Below are 23600 nucleotides of genomic sequence, written 5' to 3'. Positions count from 1 at the left end.
AACCCTAGGTAGCGCTTGCTGATTGGTGGCTAATTGTAACTACCAATCAGCAAGCGCTAACCATGTTCTGAACCAAAAATAGGCCTGCTTCTAAGCTTACATTCCTGCATTTAAAATAAAGATAACAAGAGAACGAAGAAAAAATTGATAATAGGATTAAATTAGAAAGTTGCTTAAAATTCCAAGCTCTTTCTGAATCACAGAAAAAAAATAATATGGGTTTCATATATTTTTTAATAATGCACCGTGTACCAGCATTTTAAACACAGCACTCGCTCAGAGAAGCTAAGGTGCTTGTATCATCAGGTAGTGACTCAATTTGTTAATTGCTGACATGAAACAAGCCACACTGGCGCTCTGAGCAGCTGCAGTATTTAAAATGCTGGTGCACTGAGAATATCTAGCTATGCTTCACATGCACTTGCAGAGAAAAATGTTAACACTAAAACAGTGATAACTTTTACTAGAAGCAATTATGCCAATACATGTATATAGCAAATATTTTTCTATTCAAAGATGTAATTCATCTATGTGCACTTAAATTTTGCCCAGAACATCTCTTTAATAATGAGCATAGTCTTATAAATAAACATGAGAATATAGGACAAAATTCTGATATGGGGCATATTAATGGATCAATAAACCAAGTTTTAGTTATAACTTTACAAACTTGTGATTACTCTTTATACAAATCCTTGCAATTTTAGCAGAGTAGTTTTATATAAAGCACTGTTATCATGCCTCCTGTCCTAACCCTTGTAATATATTTGTGTTGAAGGTTTACAAGACAACCCGTGGTTCTGTGACTGCCGCATTTCAAAGTTGATTGAACTTTCAAAGATAGTGGACCCACATGTGATATTCCTGGATCCCCTGGTGATCTGCAATGGACCTGAGTCTCTGGCAGCCATTTTGTTTCAAAGGGCTGAATTGGAGCAATGTCTTAAACCCTCTGTGATGACATCAGCTACCAAAATAACATCCCCATTGGGAAGCAACGTACTTCTGCGATGTGATGCCTCTGGTTACCCCACACCTCAGTTAATATGGAGCAGAATAAACAGCTCTTCTAGCAATTACACAGGTACAAGATATTTTAACTTTAGACAACTGAGGGACAAAATGGTTTAAAATATTTTTATCTATGTGAAACAACAAGGCTACATTTGAAAAAGGTTCAAAGCAGAACCGAAAGGTTATGGGTTAAGGCCCTTGTTGTTTCACATTTATATTGATTAAAAGGCTTATTGTGAAGCATCCTGAATTGCCTGCTTTTTTTCCAGTTGCACAGCATATCTTTGGCCAGGTTTGTGTTCTGGGAACTGTTTGTATATATATATATATATATATATATATATATATATATGTATATAAATTGTATTCCTCTTGTATGACATTGAAATACGTTTATAGATTGGGTCAATCCCTGTTGAGAGATCTACAATAAAGTCCATTGGCACACAGGAGCAAGACTTTGCCAGCCACTTCAATAACAAAATCGACTCCATCAGAAACGAAATCAGCTCTCAACATACTTCCATTCTCTCACCGCCTCAAATGCTCGCAATCAACCACAACCCACATAGCACAAATTTAGCTCTTTCTCCACTGTTACTGAGGAAGAAGTTTTGGCACTTATACTGAGCTTTCACCTCACTACCTGTCCTCTTGACCCTATCCCATAAAAGCTGCTCTCCTTCCTCTCTTCTAGACTTACCCCTATACTCATACACATTTTCAACCTCTCAATCAGCACCAGTATATTTCCCTCATTTCTGAAACATGCACTGGTCACACCTATCCTCAAAAACCCTTCTCTTGATCCAACCTCCCCATCCAACTACCGCCCTATTTCCCTACTCCTTCTTGCCTCAAAGCTTCTCGAAAAGCTAGTATATGCACGCCTATCCCATTTCCTTACATTAAACTCCCTCCTCCACCCACTGCAATCTGGATTTTGTCCACATCATTCCACAGAGACAGCAATTGTTAAGGTTACCAACGACCTACTTACAGCAAAATCAAAAGGCCACTTCTCTCTGCTTATCCTCCTTGATTTGTCTTCAGCCTTTGATACTGTTGACCACCCTCATTTATTCCAAACCCTCCAATCTTTTGGCATTTGTGGCACAGCCTTCTTGTGGTTCTCTTCCTATCTGTCAAACCGTACCTTTAGTGTAGCCTTCTCTGGGGCCACCTCTGCCTCGTCACCACTTTCTGTTGGGGTACCGCAAGGCTCTGTACTCGGTCCCCTTCTCTTCTCAATCTACATGTCATCATTAGGTTCCCTAATAAAGTCCCACGGGTTCCAATATCATTTGTATGCAGACGATACCCAAATCTACTTCTCTGCACCAGACCTATCTCCTTCCTTGCTAACTGTCTTTCTCACATCTCTTCCTGGATGTCCTCTCACTACGTCAAGCTAAATCTCTCCAAAACTGAGCTCCTTATTTCCCTCCTTCTATCAAAATCTCCACCCCAATCTCTCTATAACTGTCAACAATTCCATCATTACCCCTATCCCGCATTCCCAATGTCTTGGGGTCACACTTGACTCAGATCTTTCTTTCACTCCTCACATTCAGTCCTTGGCTAAATCCTGCCGCTTCCACCATAAAAACATCTCTAAAATTAGACATTTCCTTACACAAGACACAACTAAGAATTTAAATCCACTCTCTCATCCTTTCCCACCTCGATTACTGCAACTCTGTCCTCTCTGGTCTCCCCAGCTGCCGCCTAGCTCCTTTACAATCCATAATGAATGCCTCTTCCAGGCTCATCTTCCTTACACATCGCTCTTCATCTGCTGCACCTCTCTGCCAATCCCTTCACTGGCTTCCTCTTGCCTCCAGGATTAAACACAATATTCTCACTCTGACATTCAAAGCCCTCAACTGCACTGCTCCCCACTATATCTCAGACCTTGTCTCATGACCTCCTCCTCTCTTGTTACCTTCTCACACTACCACTTACAGGACTTCTCTAGACTGGCTCCCATATTGTGGAACTCTCTGCCTCGCTCCACAAAACTCTCCCCTAGTTTTGAAAACTTCAAGCGCTTCCTAAAGACTCTACTGTTCAGGGATGCATACAACCTACACTAACCTTTCTTTATACTGCTTCCTCTCCTCCATTGCTATCCCCTTGAACCCCCTTAGCATGTAAGCCTATGAGCCATGCTATTTGTAGATCACCTTCTTTAGAGCTGTCTACAACAGTGCGACTTTTGGAAGGGCCCTCTACCCATCTGATCCCTATAAATGTTTCCTTGTATTCCGCCTATGTTTATAGCGCTGTGGAATCTGTTGGCGCTCTACAAATAACTGATGAAAATAATAATAATTAAAGGACTTTCAGGAATCGGCAAAGGAAATAAAGGACCAGCCAGAGACAAAGTAGAATACTTCATCATAGCTCAAGTATTGCATGACAGGACAAGATTCTACAGAAGAAACTGAAAATGTATACTTTTCCAGCTTGGCAAACAGACGACTGACTTTTAATCAGACCAAACATGCTTAACATGCACATCTTGAGAGGGAGAGAAGACCAGGATATCATCTAAGTAGAAAACAATGAAAGTGTATATTATTTCTCTGAATATATCATTAAAGGGACAATAAAGTCAAAATTTAAATTTAATGATTCAGATAGAGCATTTAGTTTTATAAGACTTACCAATTTACTTCCATTATCAAATTTTTATATGCACACTTTCTGATGTACCAGCCCTTACTGTCAAAAATGCACTTTAACATAGTTTGTAGAATAAATCCCAGGCTTCACGGAAAATAATATTTCACAGGCTGTAATGAAAGTACAGAACTGCTGTCTATCCCTACCAAACATTTCTGGTAGTGGTAGATTTGGCTCTGGAATTGCTGTTTACTGGAGTCAGCTGGCAAATTAGGCTCTTAAGCAACAGATGAGGCTATAGCAGGTTACGTGGTGAAGACTCTCACAGCAGACTGTAACTAAGGACCCGATGATTGAAAGTGCTGTGAGGCAGCAATCTATTCAAAAGGAATCTAATTAAATGTCAAGAATGCTGACTAAATATTCAAGTGCAGACATTACTGTTTAAAGGCAGCATCGCTAAGAGGCTGGTTAACTATACATCGCAATGGGACCGACATTGGCGATGTAAAGTAAAGGATCCTTTTTAAATATATAGCACCGAGCTTAATAAATATACCAAGGCACCACTAAACCGACATAACCTACCACTGCAAACTAACCCTACACTACTTAACCGATATTCCGCCAATAGCCCACCGCAATAAACTTCCTAACTTATTAACCCCTATACAGCCACAAATCCCCAATGCAAACACACCCTAACCTATTAAACCCCAACACCCCCACTGCAAACACCCCCCAACCTATTAACTCCTAAACCTCCACAATCTTCCAACGCAAACTAGGCTTACACTACTTAACTACTTAACAGCTAACATCCCAAGACAACTAACCTAACACCCCATTAGTTACACAAAATAACAAAAACTATCATTACAAAAAATAAAAAAACACATTACAAAAAAAGCACTACCAAAAATAAACCCCCCAATATGCCTATCCTAAAGCTAATATTCCCTTTAAAAAAACACCCCAAAATTAAAACCCTATGATAACACAAAAAGTTACTGTAGCAATAGCCCTTAGAAGGACTTTTTGTAGGGAGTTGCCCAAAAGCGATTTAGCTCTTTTTCTAAAAATAACAACAACCTTAGTCTACAATAAAAGTAACCCCCACAACCCCAAAAAAGCCTATCTAAAATGCCTAGAAGAAAAAAAAACTTTCAGCACAACCATTTAAGGTCTAAAATAAGCATAGGTTCAAAAGCAGAACCTTGCAGAACAGAGATAACTAAATTCAAATTCCAAGGAGGAGAAATTGGTCTAACAACAGGACGAATTTTTAGACAACTGGCCGATAGCCCCAAATCTAAAGTATTTCCAAGAAAAAACCTCAAGAAGAACACCACAGAAAGTAAGCTTTCCAGATGTTAAGATAAATTATAGAAATCTGAGTCTGAAAAACTCCTGATCTTGAGGTCTAAACATTTAACCTTCATATCATCAAATTCAGCAAGTTAAGATCCAGGTGAAACAGAGGTCTTTGAGACAGAACATTCTTCCTTAGGGGTATGGTCCAAGTAGGAAGATAAGGCATCTGAATTAAATCTGCATACCAATTTCTGCAGGCCCATGCCAGAGCTATGAGAATTACTGAAGCTGAATCCTGTTTGATTCTTGCATTGAATGTTGAAAGAAGAACAAATTGGGAAAATAGGAACGCTAAATGAAATATTCAGGGGCAAACTGAGGCATCTATCATAGAACAATGAAGTCTCTATATCTGGCACAATATGCTTGAAGTTGTGATTCAACTTGTACACAAATAGATCTATACATGGAAGAACCCAGTTTAGAATAACCTGGTGAATATGTCTTGATGAGGAACCCATTCTCCTGACTGAACAGATTAAAGGAGTCTGCTTTCCAATTGTTCACTCCTTGAATATGAAGATGAAAGAGAACAGCTTTCCTTCTCTATTCATAACAGGGTGAGAGACACTTATTGCATGTGAGTCCTCCCTTGACAGTTAATTTAAGCAACCACTGAAATTATGTCGGATCAGAAATGGAGATTAATGATTCAGATAGAGCATTTAGTTTTATAAGACTTACAAATTTACTTCTATTATCAAATTTTTATATGCACACTTTCTGATGTACCAGCTCTTACTGTCAAAAATGCACTTTAACATAGTTTGTAGAATAAATCCCAGGCTTCACTGAAAACAATATTTCACAGGCTGTAATGAAAGCACAGAACTGCTGTCTATCCCTACCACACATTTCTGGTAGTGGTAGAATTGGCTCTGGAATTGCTGTTTACTGGAGTCAGCTGGCAAATTAGGCTCTTAAGCAGCAGATGAGGCTATAGCAGGTTACGTATTGAAGATTCCCACAGCAGACTGTAACTAAGGCCCCGATGATTGAAAGTGCTGTGAGGAGGCAATCTATTCAAAAGGAATCTAATTAAATGTCAAGAATGCTGACTAAATATTCAAGTGCAGATATTACTGTTTAAAGGCAGCATCACTAAGAGGCTGGTTAACTATACATCGCAATGGGACCGACTTTGGCGATGTAAAGTAAAGGATCCTTTTTAAATATATAGCACCAAGCTTAATAAATATACCAAGGCACCACTAAACCGACATAACCTACCACTGCAAACTAACCCTACACTACTTAACCGATATTCACGCCAATAGCCCACCGCAATAAACTTCCTAACCTATTAACCCCTATACAGCCACAAATCCCCAATGCAAACACACCCTAACCTATTAAACCCCAACACCACCACAACCCGCACTGCAAACCCCCCCCAACCTATTAACTCCTAAACCTCCACAACCTTCCAACGCAAACTAGGCTTACACTACTTAACTACATAACAGCTAACATCCCAAGACCCCTAACCTAAAACCCCATTAGTTACACAAAATAACAAACACTATCATTACAAAAAATAAAAAAACACATTACAAAAAAAAGCACTACCAAAAATAAACCCCCCGTTATGCCTATCCTATAGCTAATATTCCTTTTAAAAAAGCACCTCAAAATTAAAACCCTATGATAACACTAACTGTTACTGTAGCAATAGCCCTTAGAAGGACTTTTTGTAGGGATTTGCCCAAAAGCGATTTAGCTCTTTTTCTAAAAATATCAACAACCTTAGTCTACAATAAAAGTAACCCCCACTCCCCAAAAAAGCCTATCTAAAATGCCTACTCTAAAAATTGCCCTAAAAAGGGCATTTGATAGGGTCTTGCCCAAAAGTTATTTCAGCTATTTTGCCCATTAAAACCTCCCATAATGTATACTTAATGATAAATTTATTTCCTTCGGGCTGATTACAGTCCATCGCTTATGATATATTCCAGACAATCAGAAGGAGGTCAAGAACCCTCACAGAGCTTTAGTTCCTCCCACTGAGCAGAGGAGAGAGACCAAAAAAAGGCAGGAAAGACAGAAATCAGGGTAATGAGGTGCAAATGAGAACTGTCGCCCATATATAAAAATAGGGTGGGGGCTATGGACTCTCATCAGCCCAAAGGAAATAAATTTATTGGTAAGTATAAATTCTGTTTTCTTTCTTAGCCGATGAGAGTCCATAGCATCATAACACGTGGGACACAATATATTCAAGCTTGGAGTCCAAGCTGCGAGTCCATGTTAAGGACCGGTTGGACAAAAAGTAGGCAGTTCCTATTTGTTGGACACTGTGGCCCGAAAGACTTTCCTGCCAATAGCTGCATCAGAAGAAGCATTAATGTAAAAATTATAAAATTTCAAAAAATTGTGAAGGGAAAACCAAGTTGCCGCCTTGGAAATCTTTTCCAAGGAGGCATCATCCTTGAAAGCCCCAGAAGTAGATAATGATCCTGTAGAATGTGCAGGTATTCTTTTTGGTGGCTGTTTAACAGCAAACAAGTTAGTCTTACGAATAATTTGCTTAAGCCAGGATGCCAGGGGCGCTGCCGTAGCTTTCTGACCAGAGTAAAGTCCTTAGTAGTCTGAATATAGAATTTTAAAGCTCTGACAACACCTAGGTTGTGAAGTAATCTTTCCTTTGTATTAGAAGGCTTTGGACACAAAGAAGGAACAACTATTTCCTGACTAATATTTTCTGAAGTTACCACCTTCGGAAGAAAATCATATTTTGTCCAAAAGACCACTTTATCTATGTGAAAAGTCAGAAATGGAGGATCACAAGATAGGGCTGATCATTCAGAAAATCTTCTAGCTAAAGAAATGGCTAGAAGAAAAAAAAACTTTCAGCACAACCATTTAAGGTCTAAAATAAGCATAGGTTCAAAAGCAGCACCTTGCAGAACCGAGAGAACTAAATTCAAATTCCAAGGAGGAGAAATTGGTCTAACAACAGGATGAATTTTTAGACAACTAGCCGATAGCCCCAAATCTAGTCCAACCTGGAGGAAATTAAGTATTCTGGGAGTTTTAAAGTATTTCCAAGAAAAAGCCTCAAGAAGAACACCAAAGAAAGTAAGCTTTCCAGATGTTAAGATAAATGATAGAAATCTGAGTCTGAAAAACTCCTGATCTTGAGGTCTAATTTTTAGACAACTAGCCGATAGCCCCAAATCTAAAGTATTTCCAAGAAAAAACCTCAAGAAGAACACCACAGAAAGTAAGCTTACCAGATGTTAAGATAAATTATAGAAATCTGAGTCTGAAAAACTCCTGATCTTGAGGTCTAAACATTTAACCTTCATATCATCAAATTCAGCAAGTTAAGATCCAGGTGAAACAGAGGTCTTTGAGACAGAACATTCTTCCTTAGGGGTATGGTCCAAGTAGGAAGATAAGGCATCTGAATTAAATCTGCATACCAATTTCTGCAGGCCCATGCCAGAGCTATGAGAATTACTGAAGCTGAATCCTGTTTGATTCTTGCATTGAATGTTGAAAGAAGAACAAATTGGGAAAATAGGAACGCTAAATGAAATATTCAGGGGCAAACTGAGGCATCTATCATAGAACAATGAAGTCTCTATATCTGGCACAATATGCTTGAAGTTGTGATTCAACTTGTACACAAATAGATCTATACATGGAAGAACCCAGTTTAGAATAACCTGGTGAATATGTCTTGATGAGGAACCCATTCTCCTGACTGAACAGATTAAAGGAGTCTGCTTTCCAATTGTTCACTCCTTGAATATGAAGATGAAAGAGAACAGCTTTCCTTCTCTATTCATAACAGGGTGAGAGACACTTCTTGCATGTGAGTCCTCCCTTGACAGTTAATTTAAGCAACCACTGAAATTATGTCGGATCAGAAATGGAGATTAATGATTCAGATAGAGCATTTAGTTTTATAAGACTTACAAATTTACTTCTATTATCAAATTTTTATATGCACACTTTCTGATGTACCAGCTCTTACTGTCAAAAATGCACTTTAACATAGTTTGTAGAATAAATCCCAGGCTTCACTGAAAACAATATTTCACAGGCTGTAATGAAAGCACAGAACTGCTGTCTATCCCCACCAAACATTTCTGGTAGTGGTAGAATTGGCTCTGGAATTGCTGTTTACTGGAGTCAGCTGGCAAATTAGGCTCTTAAGCAGCAGATGAGGCTATAGCAGGTTACGTATTGAAGATTCCCACAGCAGACTATAACTAAGGCCCCGATGATTGAAAGTGCTGTGAGGAGGCAATCTATTCAAAAGGAATCTAATTAAATGTCAAGAATGCTGACTAAATATTCAAGTGCAGATATTACTGTTTAAAGGCAGCATCACTAAGAGGCTGGTTAACTATACATCGCAATGGGACCGACATTGGCGATGTAAAGTAAAGGATCCTTTTTAAATATATAGCACCAAGCTTAATAAATATACCAAGGCACCACTAAACCGACATAACCTACCACTGCAAACTAACCCTACACTACTTAACCGATATTCCGCCAATAGCCCACCGCAATAAACTTCCTAACCTATTAACCCCTATACAGCCACAAATCCCCAATGCAAACACACCCTAACCTATTAAACCCCAACACCACCACAACCCGCACTGCAAACACCCCCCAACCTATTAACTCCTAAACCTCCACAACCTTCCAACGCAAACTAGGCTTACACTACTTAACTACATAACAGCTAACATCCCAAGACCCCTAACCTAAAACCCCATTAGTTACACAAAATAACAAACACTATCATTACAAAAAATAAAAAAACACATTACAAAAAAAAGCACTACCAAAAATAAACCCCCCGTTATGCCTATCCTATAGCTAATATTCCTTTTAAAAAAGCACCCCAAAATTAAAACCCTATGATAACACTAACTGTTACTGTAGCAATAGCCCTTAGAAGGACTTTTTGTAGGGATTTGCCCAAAAGCGATTTAGCTCTTTTTCTAAAAATATCAACAACCTTAGTCTACAATAAAAGTAACCCCCACTCCCCAAAAAAGCCTATCTAAAATGCCTACTCTAAAAATTGCCCTAAAAAGGGCATTTGATAGGGTCTTGCCCAAAAGTTATTTCAGCTATTTTGCCCATTAAAACCTCCCATAATGTATACTTAATGATAAATTTATTTCCTTCGGGCTGATTACAGTCCATCGCTTAATTACATGTAGGATATATTCCAGACAATCAGAAGGAGGTCAAGAACCCTCACAGAGCTTTAGTTCCTCCCACTGAGCAGAGGAGAGAGACCAAAAAAAGGCAGGAAAGACAGAAATCAGGGTAATGAGGTGCAAATGAGAACTGTCGCCCATATATAAAAATAGGGTGGGGGCTATGGACTCTCATCAGCCCAAAGGAAATAAATTTATTGGTAAGTATAAATTCTGTTTTCTTTCTTAGCCGATGAGAGTCCATAGCATCATAACATGTGGGACACAATATATTCAAGCTTGGAGTCCAAGCTGCGAGTTCATGTTAAGGACCGGTTGGACAAAAAGTAGGCAGTTCCTATTTGTTGGACACTGTGGCCCGAAAGACTTTCCTGCCAATAGCTGCATCAGAAGAAGCATTAATGTAAAAATTATAAAATTTCAAAAAATTGTGAAGGGAAAACCAAGTTGCCGCCTTGGAAATCTTTTCCAAGGAGGCATCATCCTTGAAAGCCCCAGAAGTAGATAATGATCCTGTAGAATGTGCAGGTATTCTTTTTGGTGGCTGTTTAACAGCAAACAAGTTAGTCTTACGAATAATTTGCTTAAGCCAGGATGCCAGGGGCGCTGCCGTAGCTTTCTGACCAGAGTAAAGTCCTTAGTAGTCTGAATATAGAATTTTAAAGCTCTGACAACACCTAGGTTGTGAAGTAATCTTTCCTTTGTATTAGAAGGCTTTGGACACAAAGAAGGAACAACTATTTCCTGACTAATATTTTCTGAAGTTACCACCTTCGGAAGAAAATCATATTTTGTCCAAAAGACCACTTTATCTACGTGAAAAGTCAGAAATGGAGGATCACAAGATAGGGCTGATCATTCAGAAAATCTTCTAGCTAAAGAAATGGCTAGAAGAAAAAAAAACTTTCAGCACAACCATTTAAGGTCTAAAATAAGCATAGGTTCAAAAGCAGCACCTTGCAGAACGGAGAGAACTAAATTCAAATTCCAAGGAGGAGAAATTGGTCTAACAACAGGATGAATTTTTAGACAACTAGCCGATAGCCCCAAATCTAGTCCAACCTGGAGGAAATTAAGTATTCTGGGAGTTTTAAAGTATTTCCAAGAAAAAGCCTCAAGAAGAACACCAAAGAAAGTAAGCTTTCCAGATGTTAAGATAAATGATAGAAATCTGAGTCTGAAAAACTCCTGATCTTGAGGTCTAAACATTTAACCTTCATACCATCAAATTCAGCAAGTTAAGATCCAGGTGAAACAGAGGTCTTTGAGACAGAACATTCTTCCTTAGGGGTATGGTCCAAGTAGGAAGATAAGGCATCTGAATTAAATCTGCATACCAATTTCTGCAGGCCCATGCCAGAGTTATGAGAATTACTGAAGCTGAATCCTGTTTGAGTCTTGCATCAAATGTTGAAAGAAGAACAAATTGGGAAAACAGGAACGCTAAATGAAATATTCAGGGACAAGCTGAGGCATCTATCATAGAACAATGAAGTCTCTATATCTGGCACAATATGCTTGAAGTTGTGATTCAACTTGTACACAAATAGATCTATACATGGAAGAACCCAGTTTAGAATAACCTGGTGAATATGTCTTGATGAGGAACCCATTCTCCTGACTGAACAGATTAAAGGAGTCTGCTTTCCAATTGTTCACTCCTTGAATATGAAGATGAAAGAGAAAAGCTTTCCTTCTCTATTCATAACAGGATGAGAGACACTTCTTGCATGTGAGTCCCCTCTTGACAGTTAATTTAAGCAACCACTGAAATTATGTCTGATCAGAAATGGAGATGGGTCTTGGCTGAGAAGGGACCATGGTCTGAAGTGCTCTAAGAAACGCTTGTAGTACCAGAATATTGGGTGATAACCTCCCCTCCAGAGGGAACCAAACTTCTTGTATCCCTCAAGACCTCCAGATGGTGCCATGGCCCAGGTGAGCACTGAAAACAAACGACTAGATTTAGAGTTCTGCGTTAGCCGTCACAACCAGCGTTAGGGGGTCCTAACGCTGGTTTTTACCGCCCTCTGGTATTTAGAGTCAGTCAGGAAAGGGTCTAACGCTCACTTTTAAGCCACGACTTTTCCATACTGCAGATCCCCCTACGCCAATTGCGTAGCCTATCTTTTCAATGGGATCTTTCTAACGCTGGTATTTAATACATGATAAAATCACAGTGGAGGGGGCGCAGAATGGTATACAATTCAGATGGTAGTTATTGATAACCCTTAAAGACAATTTAAAACTTAAACAAACTAATGTTATCTTATGAGGTGAACAATATATCAATATAAAGTTATATAAATCCCTTTTGGAGTATACAGGAAAGAAAATGTCTCTTTTTACAAATAAGTTGATAGCTGAGCGGTGGCTGCCTCCTCTCAACCGGATGATCCAGGCAAGAACTAGGAGAAATAAAAAACAGAGGGGCGCCTCATGTGTGGTATAGTCTGATTGAAGACATAAGAAAAAGCAACAGAATAGCCAAATGAGTACTCACATACTCCACGAGCACACTCATGTGCTGGTAGGGGCAGGCTGTAGATTTAGATGGGTGTGACAGCTCACCCGTTCAAGGATACTTCCAATACTGTAGTTCTGCAACAGGTGTAAAACAAACAGAGAGCACTATATGTGCAGACCATTAAGGATGATACATAAAAATGTGCTTTATAGTATAAAGTGGGTACTCACATACTCCCAAAGCACACCAATGTGCTGGTAGATACAGGCTGCAGATTCAGGCAGGTGTGGCAGCTCGCCCAAACAAACGATCTTTTGGTATTGATGCAGTGAAAACAAAGGCAGGTTTAATGCTTCTCAGTAGCTGTGCACTTAGTAGTGATTGCAGGCAGACGGTAGGAAATGAGATCCACTCCAAAAGTAAAAATTTGCAAATATTTATTAAAAACAAAAATTTAAAAACAACACCAGGGTTGTTATACAAAGTGGATTACAGGGTCACCCAGTTGGCCCCAATGATTGCAACGCGTTTCTCGGTTGGCAAACCGTTTCATCAGGATGCACAGCTACTGAGAAGCATTAAACCTGCCTTTGTTTTCACTGCATCAATACCAAAAGATCGTTTGTTTGGGTGAGCTGCCACACCTGCCTGAATCTGCAGCCTGTATCTACCAGCACATTGGTGTGCTTTGGGAGTATGTGAGTACCCACTTTATACTATAAAGCACATTTTTATGTATCATCCTTAATGGTCTGCACATATAGTGCTCTCTGTTTGTTTTACACCTGTTGCAGAACTACAGTATTGGAAGTATCCTTGAACGGGTGAGCTGTCACACCCATCTAAATCTACAGCCTGCCCCTACCAGCACATGAGTGTGCTCGTGGAGTATGTGAGTACTCATTTGGCTATTCTGTTGCTTTTTCTTATGTCTTCAATCAGACTATACGACACATGAGGCACCCCTCTGTTTTTTATTTCTCCTAACGCTGGTAGTTAGAGTCTTGGCTGAAGTGAGCGTTAGAAATCTAAAGACAAAACTCCAGCAGCAGAGAAAAGCCAGGAGTTAAGAGCTTTCTGGGCGAATGCCGGTTCATAAAGCTCTTAACTACTGTGCTCTAAAGTACACTAACACCCATAAACTACCTATGCACCCCTAAACCGAGGTCCCCCCACATCGCAGCCACTCTAATAAAATTTTTTTAACCCCTAATCTGCCGACCGCACACCGCCGCAACCTACATTATCCCTATGTACCCCTAATCTGCTGCCCCTAACACCGCCGACCCCTACATAATATTTATTAACCCCTAATCTGCCCCCCCCAACTTCGCCGCTACCTTACCTACAATTATTAACCCCTAATCTGCCAACCGGACCTCACCGCTACTCTAATAAATGTATTAACCCCTAAAGCTAAGTCTAACCCTAACCCTAACACCCCCCTAAATTAAATATAATTTTAATCTAACAAAATAAATTATTTCTTATTAAATAAATTATTCCTATTTAAAGCTAAATACTTACCTGCAAAATAAACCCTAATATAGCTACAATATAAATAATAATTATATTGTAGCTATATTAGGATAAATATTTATTTTACAGGCAACTTTGTATTTATTTTAACCAGGTACAATAGCTATTAAATAGTTAATAACTATTTAATAGCTACCTAGTTAAAATAATTACAAAATTACCAGTAAAATAAATCCTAACCTAAGTTACAATTAAACCTAACACTACACTAGCAATGAGTTTGTGAATCCTGGTTTGCAGCCTCTGCTTTGTCCTTGAAGCACAGGAGGGCTGAGGAAAAACCTTGCATCAGAAACACCCTGTTTAATAAAAAATAAAACACACATATAAAAGATAACTGTAAAGAGGAAAACAGCATCCACAGGCATTATAAAGCTCTAGATTCTTTATTTGTGAACTAGGTATGTTAAATCTAAACTTGACATAGATAGTGTGTATTGAAACTAGCAATGCGTGTTGATGCAAGTACTAAAATACTTTTATAGATGTTCCATCCATGTTTGCATGTAACTGAAGATACAATTTGGTATCTGAGATGACAGTAATTTGCATGGTCTGTAAAAAAACAAACTCTATACTACTCAAAATAATGAGATTAGCTTAAAAACATAATATTAGTGAGGTCAATAGTAACCGAACCACAAAGCATACATAAAAGTGTATGGATTGGAAAATGTTGTACATACAAATACACTTCACAGGGGAATGATTTTTAACTGCACTGGCCCAGCAGAAGAATCAGTCTTCATATTTCATGCTGAAAGGAGCCACTGCCCAACGCATACATACAAAAAAAATCAGCAGCACTCTTGAAAGCTTCAATGATTTATTGGAGAGAACAGGCCCAACAACAGAAATGTTTCAGGGTAAACCCCTTACTCATGCAAATATGGAATTATACTTAACCAGGACATAAAAAAACAAACGATGGCCTTGTTTTAAAAGTCCTGCTTTTGATTTGCTTTATATGTCCATTCAAAATAATCTTTTCTCAACATACCCTGACAGCTCTGATGGCTTATGTTGCTGATTGGTTCTTTGCTGCAGGATGCCATCTTTAGAATATACTTTTGGTGATGGACTGCTCTTGTGCCTCTGCTATTTTCCAGTTCTTCTCTAAACCAGTTAACCAGTGTTTTCTTTATTTTGGGTCAACTTTAAAATGGTAAAATATGAAACTTCCTGTCATAAACAAAAATAGTGATTATTCTAGTCTTGGTGAATGACTAATATAGATGTATTAAAAGATGGAAGGTATTTCCCCTTCCTCCTCTCTTTCTTTAACAGGATTATGCACCAAAACAACACAAAGTGAACAAAAATATCAAATTAAATGGACTTTCTGAAAATACTAATATTTTCATCATGTCTTATAATTTACTATAAAAAAAAAAATATGATGAAAAAATGGAAAAAAAACCCACACTTTTTCTAACTTTGACCCCCAAAATCTGTTACACATCTACAACCACCAAAAAAGACCCATGCTAAATAGTTTCTAAATTTTGTCCTGAGTTTAGAGATACCCAATGTTTACATGTTCTTTGCTTTTTTTCAAAATTAGCGATAGTTACATTGGAACACTGATATCTGTCTGGAATCCCTTGACATGTATATATTTTTTTTAGTAGACAACCCAAAGTATTGATCTAGGCCCTTTTTGGCATATTTCATGCCACCATTTCAACGCCAAATGCGATCAAATAAAAAAAAGTTTACTTTTTCACAAACTTTTTCACAAACTTTAGGATCCTCACTGAAATTATTTACAAACAGTGTGTGCAATTATGGTAAAAATGGTTGTAAATGCTTCTCTGGGATCCCCTTTGTTTAGAAATAGCAGACATACATGGCTTTGGCATTGTTTTTTGGTAATTAGAAGGCTGCTAAATGCCGCTGCGCACCACACGTGTATTATGCCCAGCAGTTATGGGGTTAATTAGGTAGCTTGTAGGGTTAATTTTAGCTTTAGTGTAGAGATCAGCCTCCCTCCTGACATATCCCACCACCTGATTCCTTCCTTGACCCCCCTCAAACAGCTCTCTTCCCTCCCCCACCTCACAATTAAAAGTACTGGCAGAAAGTCTGCCAGTACTAAAATAAAAGCAGTCCAAGGAACACCAGCGAGTCAAACAAAAAGCGCCCATAAATAGTAAAAAATGTTAATTTATTATTTTAGAATACACAAGGTTAAAATACTTTAACAGCGCAAAATAAGGATTCAGCTAATCCATATGAACCTGTCTTAAACTTTTCAGCCCCCTGGCCTTACTCATAGACATAATAAAATGCTCTAGCTGCCTTCTTTAAATATAATCTTGCCTGATTGGCTATGGACAATACTGAATAGCTATTCATTGCTTCTTAATTGCACTAATTACTGCTGGTGTGGAGGTTTAACACATACTGCTAGCTATATTGGTTATGCGTAATTGTTTAAAGTTTAAGGTATAGCAGTTATGTTTAGTTTTACTATAATAACATTTTAGAATTCCAGCTATACCAGTAACTCACCGAATTAACTTTGAACATTCTTTATTAAACTATAACCAACTTATGTGTTATATTTAGAATACTAAATAATGGTATTTGAAATTGTACAATTGTACCTTATAAACCCTTAACTAGTCAGATTGGACAGTCTGAGGATTGTTCATGACAAATAAATAAAAAATTGATAATAATAATGTCAATGACTATATTGGTTCTAACAGACCTAATTAGGATTTAAATCTAAAGGTATATAGGACTGAATGACCTTTACTTTATTATAAAAAGATCAATATAAAATATAAATGATAACCATTATTACATTTGTGTCTCTAAGAGAAATGAGAATATCTATAGGGTTGCTAGTCATGTAGTATAGGTGAGAGAGAGAATGTGTGTGTCACCAAACAGGGGTATGGAAAGCTAGTTCAACAGGGACATCCCACGGGGACCAACATATCAGGGCCTGCACATTAATTGCGCTTCCAAAAATTGATTACATCCCCCTCGATATTCAGTCCCCGTGGCCTCCTTGTTTGTAACTGGAAAATCCAGAAAGTTTCCCTGTAAAGAAGCCGGATATTCCTATCACCTCCACTTTGTTTGGGACGCACTATCTCAATAACCTGCCAACTCAAGGAAGAGACATTTTGATTATGGCAGTGAATAAAGTGGCGTGCCAGAATAAAAAGAGAGAAGTGTTCAACCTGGGAACAAACAATAGCATAATAGCTTGCTCTATGGCTAGTTACCACCCACGAAGTAGCCTCTTTTTGCTCAACATGTGCCTTTCACAGAGAAGAACTTTCCTGAAGCATGTCAGTCTGATCCTGACTTCACAGTACAGTCCAGCCCCGAAATACCAGGCAATCTCTCTCTGAACGAGAGAAACAGCAAAACCCCAGACGTACGTTTTGGCCTATTGTGGGCCTCGTCAGTGAGGTGCAGCCATATCCCTCTAGGCACACTGAGCAACGGGTCCACGTCTGGATTACCGCATCACACTTAGGGAGACTTCCCTAAGTGTCATAATTTGCATAAATAAAAAGAGAGAAGTGTTCAACCTGGGAACATACAATAGCATAATAGCTTGCTCTATGGCTAGTTACCACCCAAGAAGCAGCCTCTTTTTGCTCAACATGTGCCTTTCACAGAGAAGAACTTTCCTGAAGCATATCAGTCTGATCCGGACTTCACAGTACAGTCCAGCCCAGAAATACTAGGCAATCCCTCTCTGAGCGAGAGAAACAGCAAAACCCCAGACGTACGTTTCGGTCTATTGTGGGCCTTGTCAGTGAGGTGCAGCCATATCCCTCTAGGCCCACTGAGCAATGGGTCCACGTCTGGATTACTGCATCACACTTAGGGAGACTTCCCTAAGTGTCATAATTTGCATAAATAAAAAGAGAGAAGTGTTCAACCTGGGAACAAACAATAGCATAATAGCTTGCTCTATGGCTAGTTACCACCCAAGAAGCAGCCTCTTTTTGCTCAACATGTGCCTTTCACAGAGAAGAACTTTCCTGAAGCATATCAGTCTGATCCGGACTTCACAGTACAGTCCAGCCCCGAAATACCAGGCAATCCCTCTCTGAACGAGAGAAACAGCAAAACCCCAGACGTACGTTTCTCTCTTTTTATTTATGCAAAAATGACATTTTGGGAAGTCTCCCTAAGTGTGATGTGGGAATCCAGACATGGGCCCGTTGCTCAGTGTGCCTAGAGGGATATGGCTGCACCTCACTGACGAGGCCCACAATAGGCCGAAACGTACATCTGGGGTTTTGCTGTTTCTCTCGTTCAGAGAGGGATTTCCTGGTATTTCGGGGCTGGACTGTACTGTGAAGTCAGGATCAGACTGATATGCTTCAGGAAAGTTCTTCTCTGTGAAAGGCACATGTTGAGCAAAAAGAGGCTGCTTCTTGGGTGGTAACTAGCCATAGAGCAAGCTATTATGCTTTTGTTCGTTCCCAGGTTGAGCGCTTCTCTCTTTTTATTTATGCAAAGTGGCGTGCCAGGTCTGAACACTCAATACCATTTTTAATATCATTTAAGTGTTCCCTGATACGTGTCCTGGCCTCCCTAGTTGTACATCCTGTGTATTGAAGTTTACAATCTACACATTCAATTAAATAGACTACATAGGTATTGCGACAGGTACTACAACACTCATGTTCATATACTCTATTTGAAGTTCTGGACTGAAAAGATGAACCTATACGTGCATATGAGCAAGCAATACAATTACTAAAATTGCATTTGTAATGACCCTTAACTGTTCTAGTACTAAAATAAAAGCCTTCTTTTAAAATCATTTTTTAAATATATATTAATAGTTTCTGCAGTGTAGGTTCCCCCCCAATCTCCACGATCCCCCCCAAAGAGCTCTCTTACCCTCCCCCCAATTCCTATTTGTGGCCATCTTGTGTACTGGCAGCTCCCGCTAGGAATGGGCGAATGTGTACATTTCCGAATTCAAATGTTAGAATGAATGTTATTACCGAAATTCGAATTACAAATCCAAATGAATATTCTTAAAAATGCTATAATTGAATGCTATTTACAGTTTTCGAATGTCACTTTTGAATTTGAATGTTTATAATTCGATCGAATGTCCACATTTGAAATTTCGAAATTTAACATTCTATTTAGCAAATACTATTCAGAAGTTCAATATTTCATGTGGTAGGGAATCTAGTAAATTGATACATAATAGATACAAATATATCAATTCGAATGTTTCTATTTCAATCGAATATTGCATAATTCAAATATTACATTTAAATAAAACATTATAGAAATACTATTTCAAATATACAGGGAGTGCAGAATTATTAGGCAAGTTGTATTTTTGAGGATTAATTTTATTATTGAACAACAACCATGTTCTCAATGAACCCAAAAAACTAATTAATATCAAAGCTGAATAGTTTTGGAAGTAGTTTTTAGTTTGTTTTTAGTTATAGCTATTTTAGGGGGATATCTGTGTGTGCAGGTGACTATTACTGTGCATAATTATTAGGCAACTTAACAAAAAACAAATATATACCCATTTCAATTATTTATTTTTACCAGTGAAACCAATATAACATCTCAACATTCACAAATATACATTTCTGACATTCAAAAACAAAACAAAAACAAATCAGTGACCAATATAGCCACCTTTCTTTGCAAGGACACTCAAAAGCCTGCCATCCATGGATTCTGTCAGTGTTTTTATCTGTTCACCATCAACATTGCGTGCAGCAGCAACCACAGCCTCCCAGACACTGTTCAGAGAGGTGTACTGTTTTCCCTCCTTGTAAATCTCACATTTGATGATGGACCACAGGTTCTCAATGGGGTTCAGATCAGGTGAACAAGGAGGCCATGTCATTAGATTTTCTTCTTTTATACCCTTTCTTGCCAGCCACACTGTGGAGTACTTGGACGTGTGTGATGGAGCATTGTCCAGCATGAAAATCATGTTTTTCTTGAAGGATGCAGACTTCTTCCTGTACCACTGCTTGAAGAAGGTGTCTTCCAGAAACTGGCAGTAGGACTGGGAGTTGAGCTTGACTCCATCCTCAACCCGAAAAGGCCCCACAAGCTCATCTTTGATGATACCAGCCCAAACCAGTACTCTACCTCCACCTTGCTGGCGTCTGAGTCGGACTGGAGTTCTCTGCCCTTTACCAATCCAGCCACGGGCCCATCCATCTGGCCCATCAAGACTCACTCTCATTTCATCAGTCCATAAAACATTAGAAAAATCAGTCTTGAGATATTTCTTGGCCCAGTCTTGACATTTCAGCTTGTGTGTCTTGTTCAGTGGTGGTCGTCTTTCAGCCTTTCTTACCTTGGCCATGTCTCTGAGTATTGCACACCTTGTGCTTTTGGGCACTCCAGTGATGTTGCAGCTCTGAAATATGGCCAAACTGGTGGCAAGTGGCATCTTGGCAGCTGCACGCTTGACTTTTCTCAGTTCATGGGCAGTTATTTTGCGCCTCGGTTTTTCCACATGCTTCTTGCGACCCTGTTGACTATTTTGAATGAAACGCTTGATTGTTCGATGATCACGCTTCAGAAGCTTTGCAATTTTAAGAGTGCTGCATCCCTCTGCAAGATATCTCACTATTTTTGACTTTTCTGAGCCTGTCAAGTCCTTCTTTTGACCCATTTTGCCAAAGGAAAGGAAGTTGCCTAATAATTATGCACACCTGATATAGGGTTTTGATGTCATTAGACCACACCCCTTCTCATTACAGAGATGCACATCACCTAATATGCTTAATTGGTAGTAGGCTTTCGAGCCTATACAGCTTGGAGTAAGACAACATGCATAAAGAGGTTGATGTGGTCAAAATACTAATTTGCCTAATAATTCTGCACTCCCTGTATATATATATATATATATATATATATATATATATATATATATATATATATATATATATATATATACTGTAAATGTAATATTTTATTTTTTATATGAGTTACATATATTTATGTTTTATTCTAGCCTTAACACTTTATCTTCAGGGTCCAGTCACGCTCAATTTTTAGCTCTATGTGTTGAGTTTGAGCGCAACACATAACTCACAATTTGAGTGATGTTTAGCACAGACACTCTATCCATTGAAAGTATAGGGCACGCTAAAAATATGCTGTAGCTATACATTCTCTGGTAATTCTTTTTAACCATTTACTTGTAATACCAGATTGTGCACTTATAAAAAGAATAGTATTTCTATAAAGTAATTTTGTTCTGAATAACTGTTGTATTTCGTTTAATAAAGTTATATTCCAATAACTTGTTTAATAGGTTAATTTTGATCCTAGATTTATTTATTTTTACATTTTATAGGGTATATAATATTTTTGTGCTTCTAGAATGTTTACAGTTTCTATAAAACAGACTGGCAAGCATTATTTATTTTTGTATTGTGAAGACAAATGTACAAGAACATGTGTTTCTATTTTAAGATATTGACCCTATTTTTTTTAAAATTAATAGTGATCCAAGAGACTCCAACAGATGGAGTGAGGTGGTCGATCCTAAGTATAAATGGTATTTCCTACAAAGATGCGGGGGAATATCGATGCAAGGCAAAGAATTTAGCAGGGATATCAGAGGCATCAATATCAGTCATAGTGGTAGGTGTTATTACCACAACAGAATCTCCGGTACGTTTTGGAAGAAAACTAGGTATAGAGTTGACAACTAACACACAACGAGAAGACAATGAAGAAATAATGAAACCAAGTACAACCTTGTTTACATATCAGCCTTCATCAACCTTACCACCTTCATTATTGCTAGCATCAACAAGAGTGGAAACAACATTTGCTCCTATAGTTGGCATGTCCACAACTCTTAAAATTCCAGAAAAGAAACAGGAAGAGACAGTTCTAGATGTAAAGAAAGTTCCTAAAGTGCAATCACCACAGGCAGCAACTAAGAAAAAAACATATTCAGGCAGGGAAGATGCCCGTCCAAATGGAATAGCTGTTTCTGAGAAGAACAGTGTTGTAAAGAATCTGAAAGTGGTCAGTGAGACAGAGGATCGAGTCACATTAACTTGGAAAACTCTCAATTCCACAAACAGCTCTGCCTTAACTGTTTTGTACTCAAAATATGGTGAGGAGGAGATGCTAAGGTTGAGTACAGACCCCAGCAAAAATAAAGTAACAATCGATGGTTTACAGCCCGGCACAAAATATATGGCATGTGTTTGCCCAAAAGGAGCTCAGCCTAAGAAAGATCAATGCATTGTCTTCTCTACTGACACACTTCTTAACACAGAAAACAGTTCTCAGGTGTCCATTTTGGTTATTGCTAGCAGTGTGGCCTGTGTTGTTGTATTACCTATTATCTTTTTCTTACTTTACAAAGTTTTTAAACTGCAACGTAAGCAATCATCTCCATGTGAAGAGGACCTTTTAAAAGAAACATATATCAAGTTTGAGACTTTGTCCTTAAGACCACGATCAATAAATGCTGGAGGGGATCTATGGACGAGAAGAGATACAACTGAATCAGAGAGACTTCTTTTGTGTTCCAGGTCAAGTATGGATTCTCAAGCAACCTCTAAAAGTGAAGGATCAAAACCAGAATACTACTGTTGACTAAATAAAAGAAAATAATAAAATATTTAATATACCACCTGGTGATAAAGTACAGATTGTTTGTTCATTTATTTTATCAGTGGGGGAAAGAATAACTTTATAATTTTCTGTGTTAAATCCTCTGTTTGCAGATTATTTAAATTAATATTTTCTTATGTGTATTTACATATAAATAAAGTAAAGTGTCTAAAGGTGAGTTTGTTCTCAACACCAACTTTCTATCCTTACTTATTCTACATCAAACTAATTTAGTGACACATTTATTAACTGCAGTTGGACAAGGTTCACAAGCAAGAAACCTATTTGCTTGAGCTTGCCACCAGCAATGCTTCCATCACTGGTGGAGGTTATGACAGCACAATATTATTCTTCCTCAATCTATTGTGCATGAACAAGGGCTGACAATATGGGGTGATTTTGATCCACCACCTCTGAGATGATGTGCAGGTTAGGAAGCAATGGTAATAAGTAAATTATGTTCAGGAACACAAAAATTAAGCAGAAGCTGCCTCCCTGCCCCTGACAGACCTGCTTTGTAGTAGATTATTATTTCTGCACATGAATACCTCAGCTACATAGTAGTCTTTGCAGTTGGTTGGCAGCTGAAACTTGTACTCTTCACACTGCTCCCTGACAAGTTGCTTTAGGTGCCTAAATGAATTATCCCAGCAAGTTGCCTTAGCTGTAGGGTGACCATATTGCTGCTTTAAAAAGGGACACATATAAAAAATACATGTGGCAGGGCTGTTTTCAGGGATGTTTAAAGACCTGTTTTGTATAAGAAC

The 23600-nt window shown here is 38.4% G+C and overlaps 1 protein-coding gene across 1 annotated transcript in view; it reads left to right on the top strand.

Moving 5' to 3' along the window:
• LRIT3 (leucine rich repeat, Ig-like and transmembrane domains 3) overlaps positions 1-22815 on the top strand; it is a 74923-nt gene extending 52108 nt beyond the window's left edge. The window contains exons 3-4 of the mRNA XM_053700806.1: positions 779-1084; positions 21704-22815. Of these exons, the coding sequence (XP_053556781.1) occupies positions 779-1084; positions 21704-22815 (1418 nt within the window). The remainder of the gene's footprint in view (positions 1-778; positions 1085-21703) is intronic.
• Positions 22816-23600: the final 785 nt, after the last annotated feature.

This window comes from Bombina bombina, chromosome 2, assembly GCF_027579735.1.
Source record: "Bombina bombina isolate aBomBom1 chromosome 2, aBomBom1.pri, whole genome shotgun sequence".
NCBI lineage: Eukaryota > Metazoa > Chordata > Amphibia > Anura > Bombinatoridae > Bombina > Bombina bombina.
This window is presented reverse-complemented; position numbering and strand designations above follow the sequence as displayed.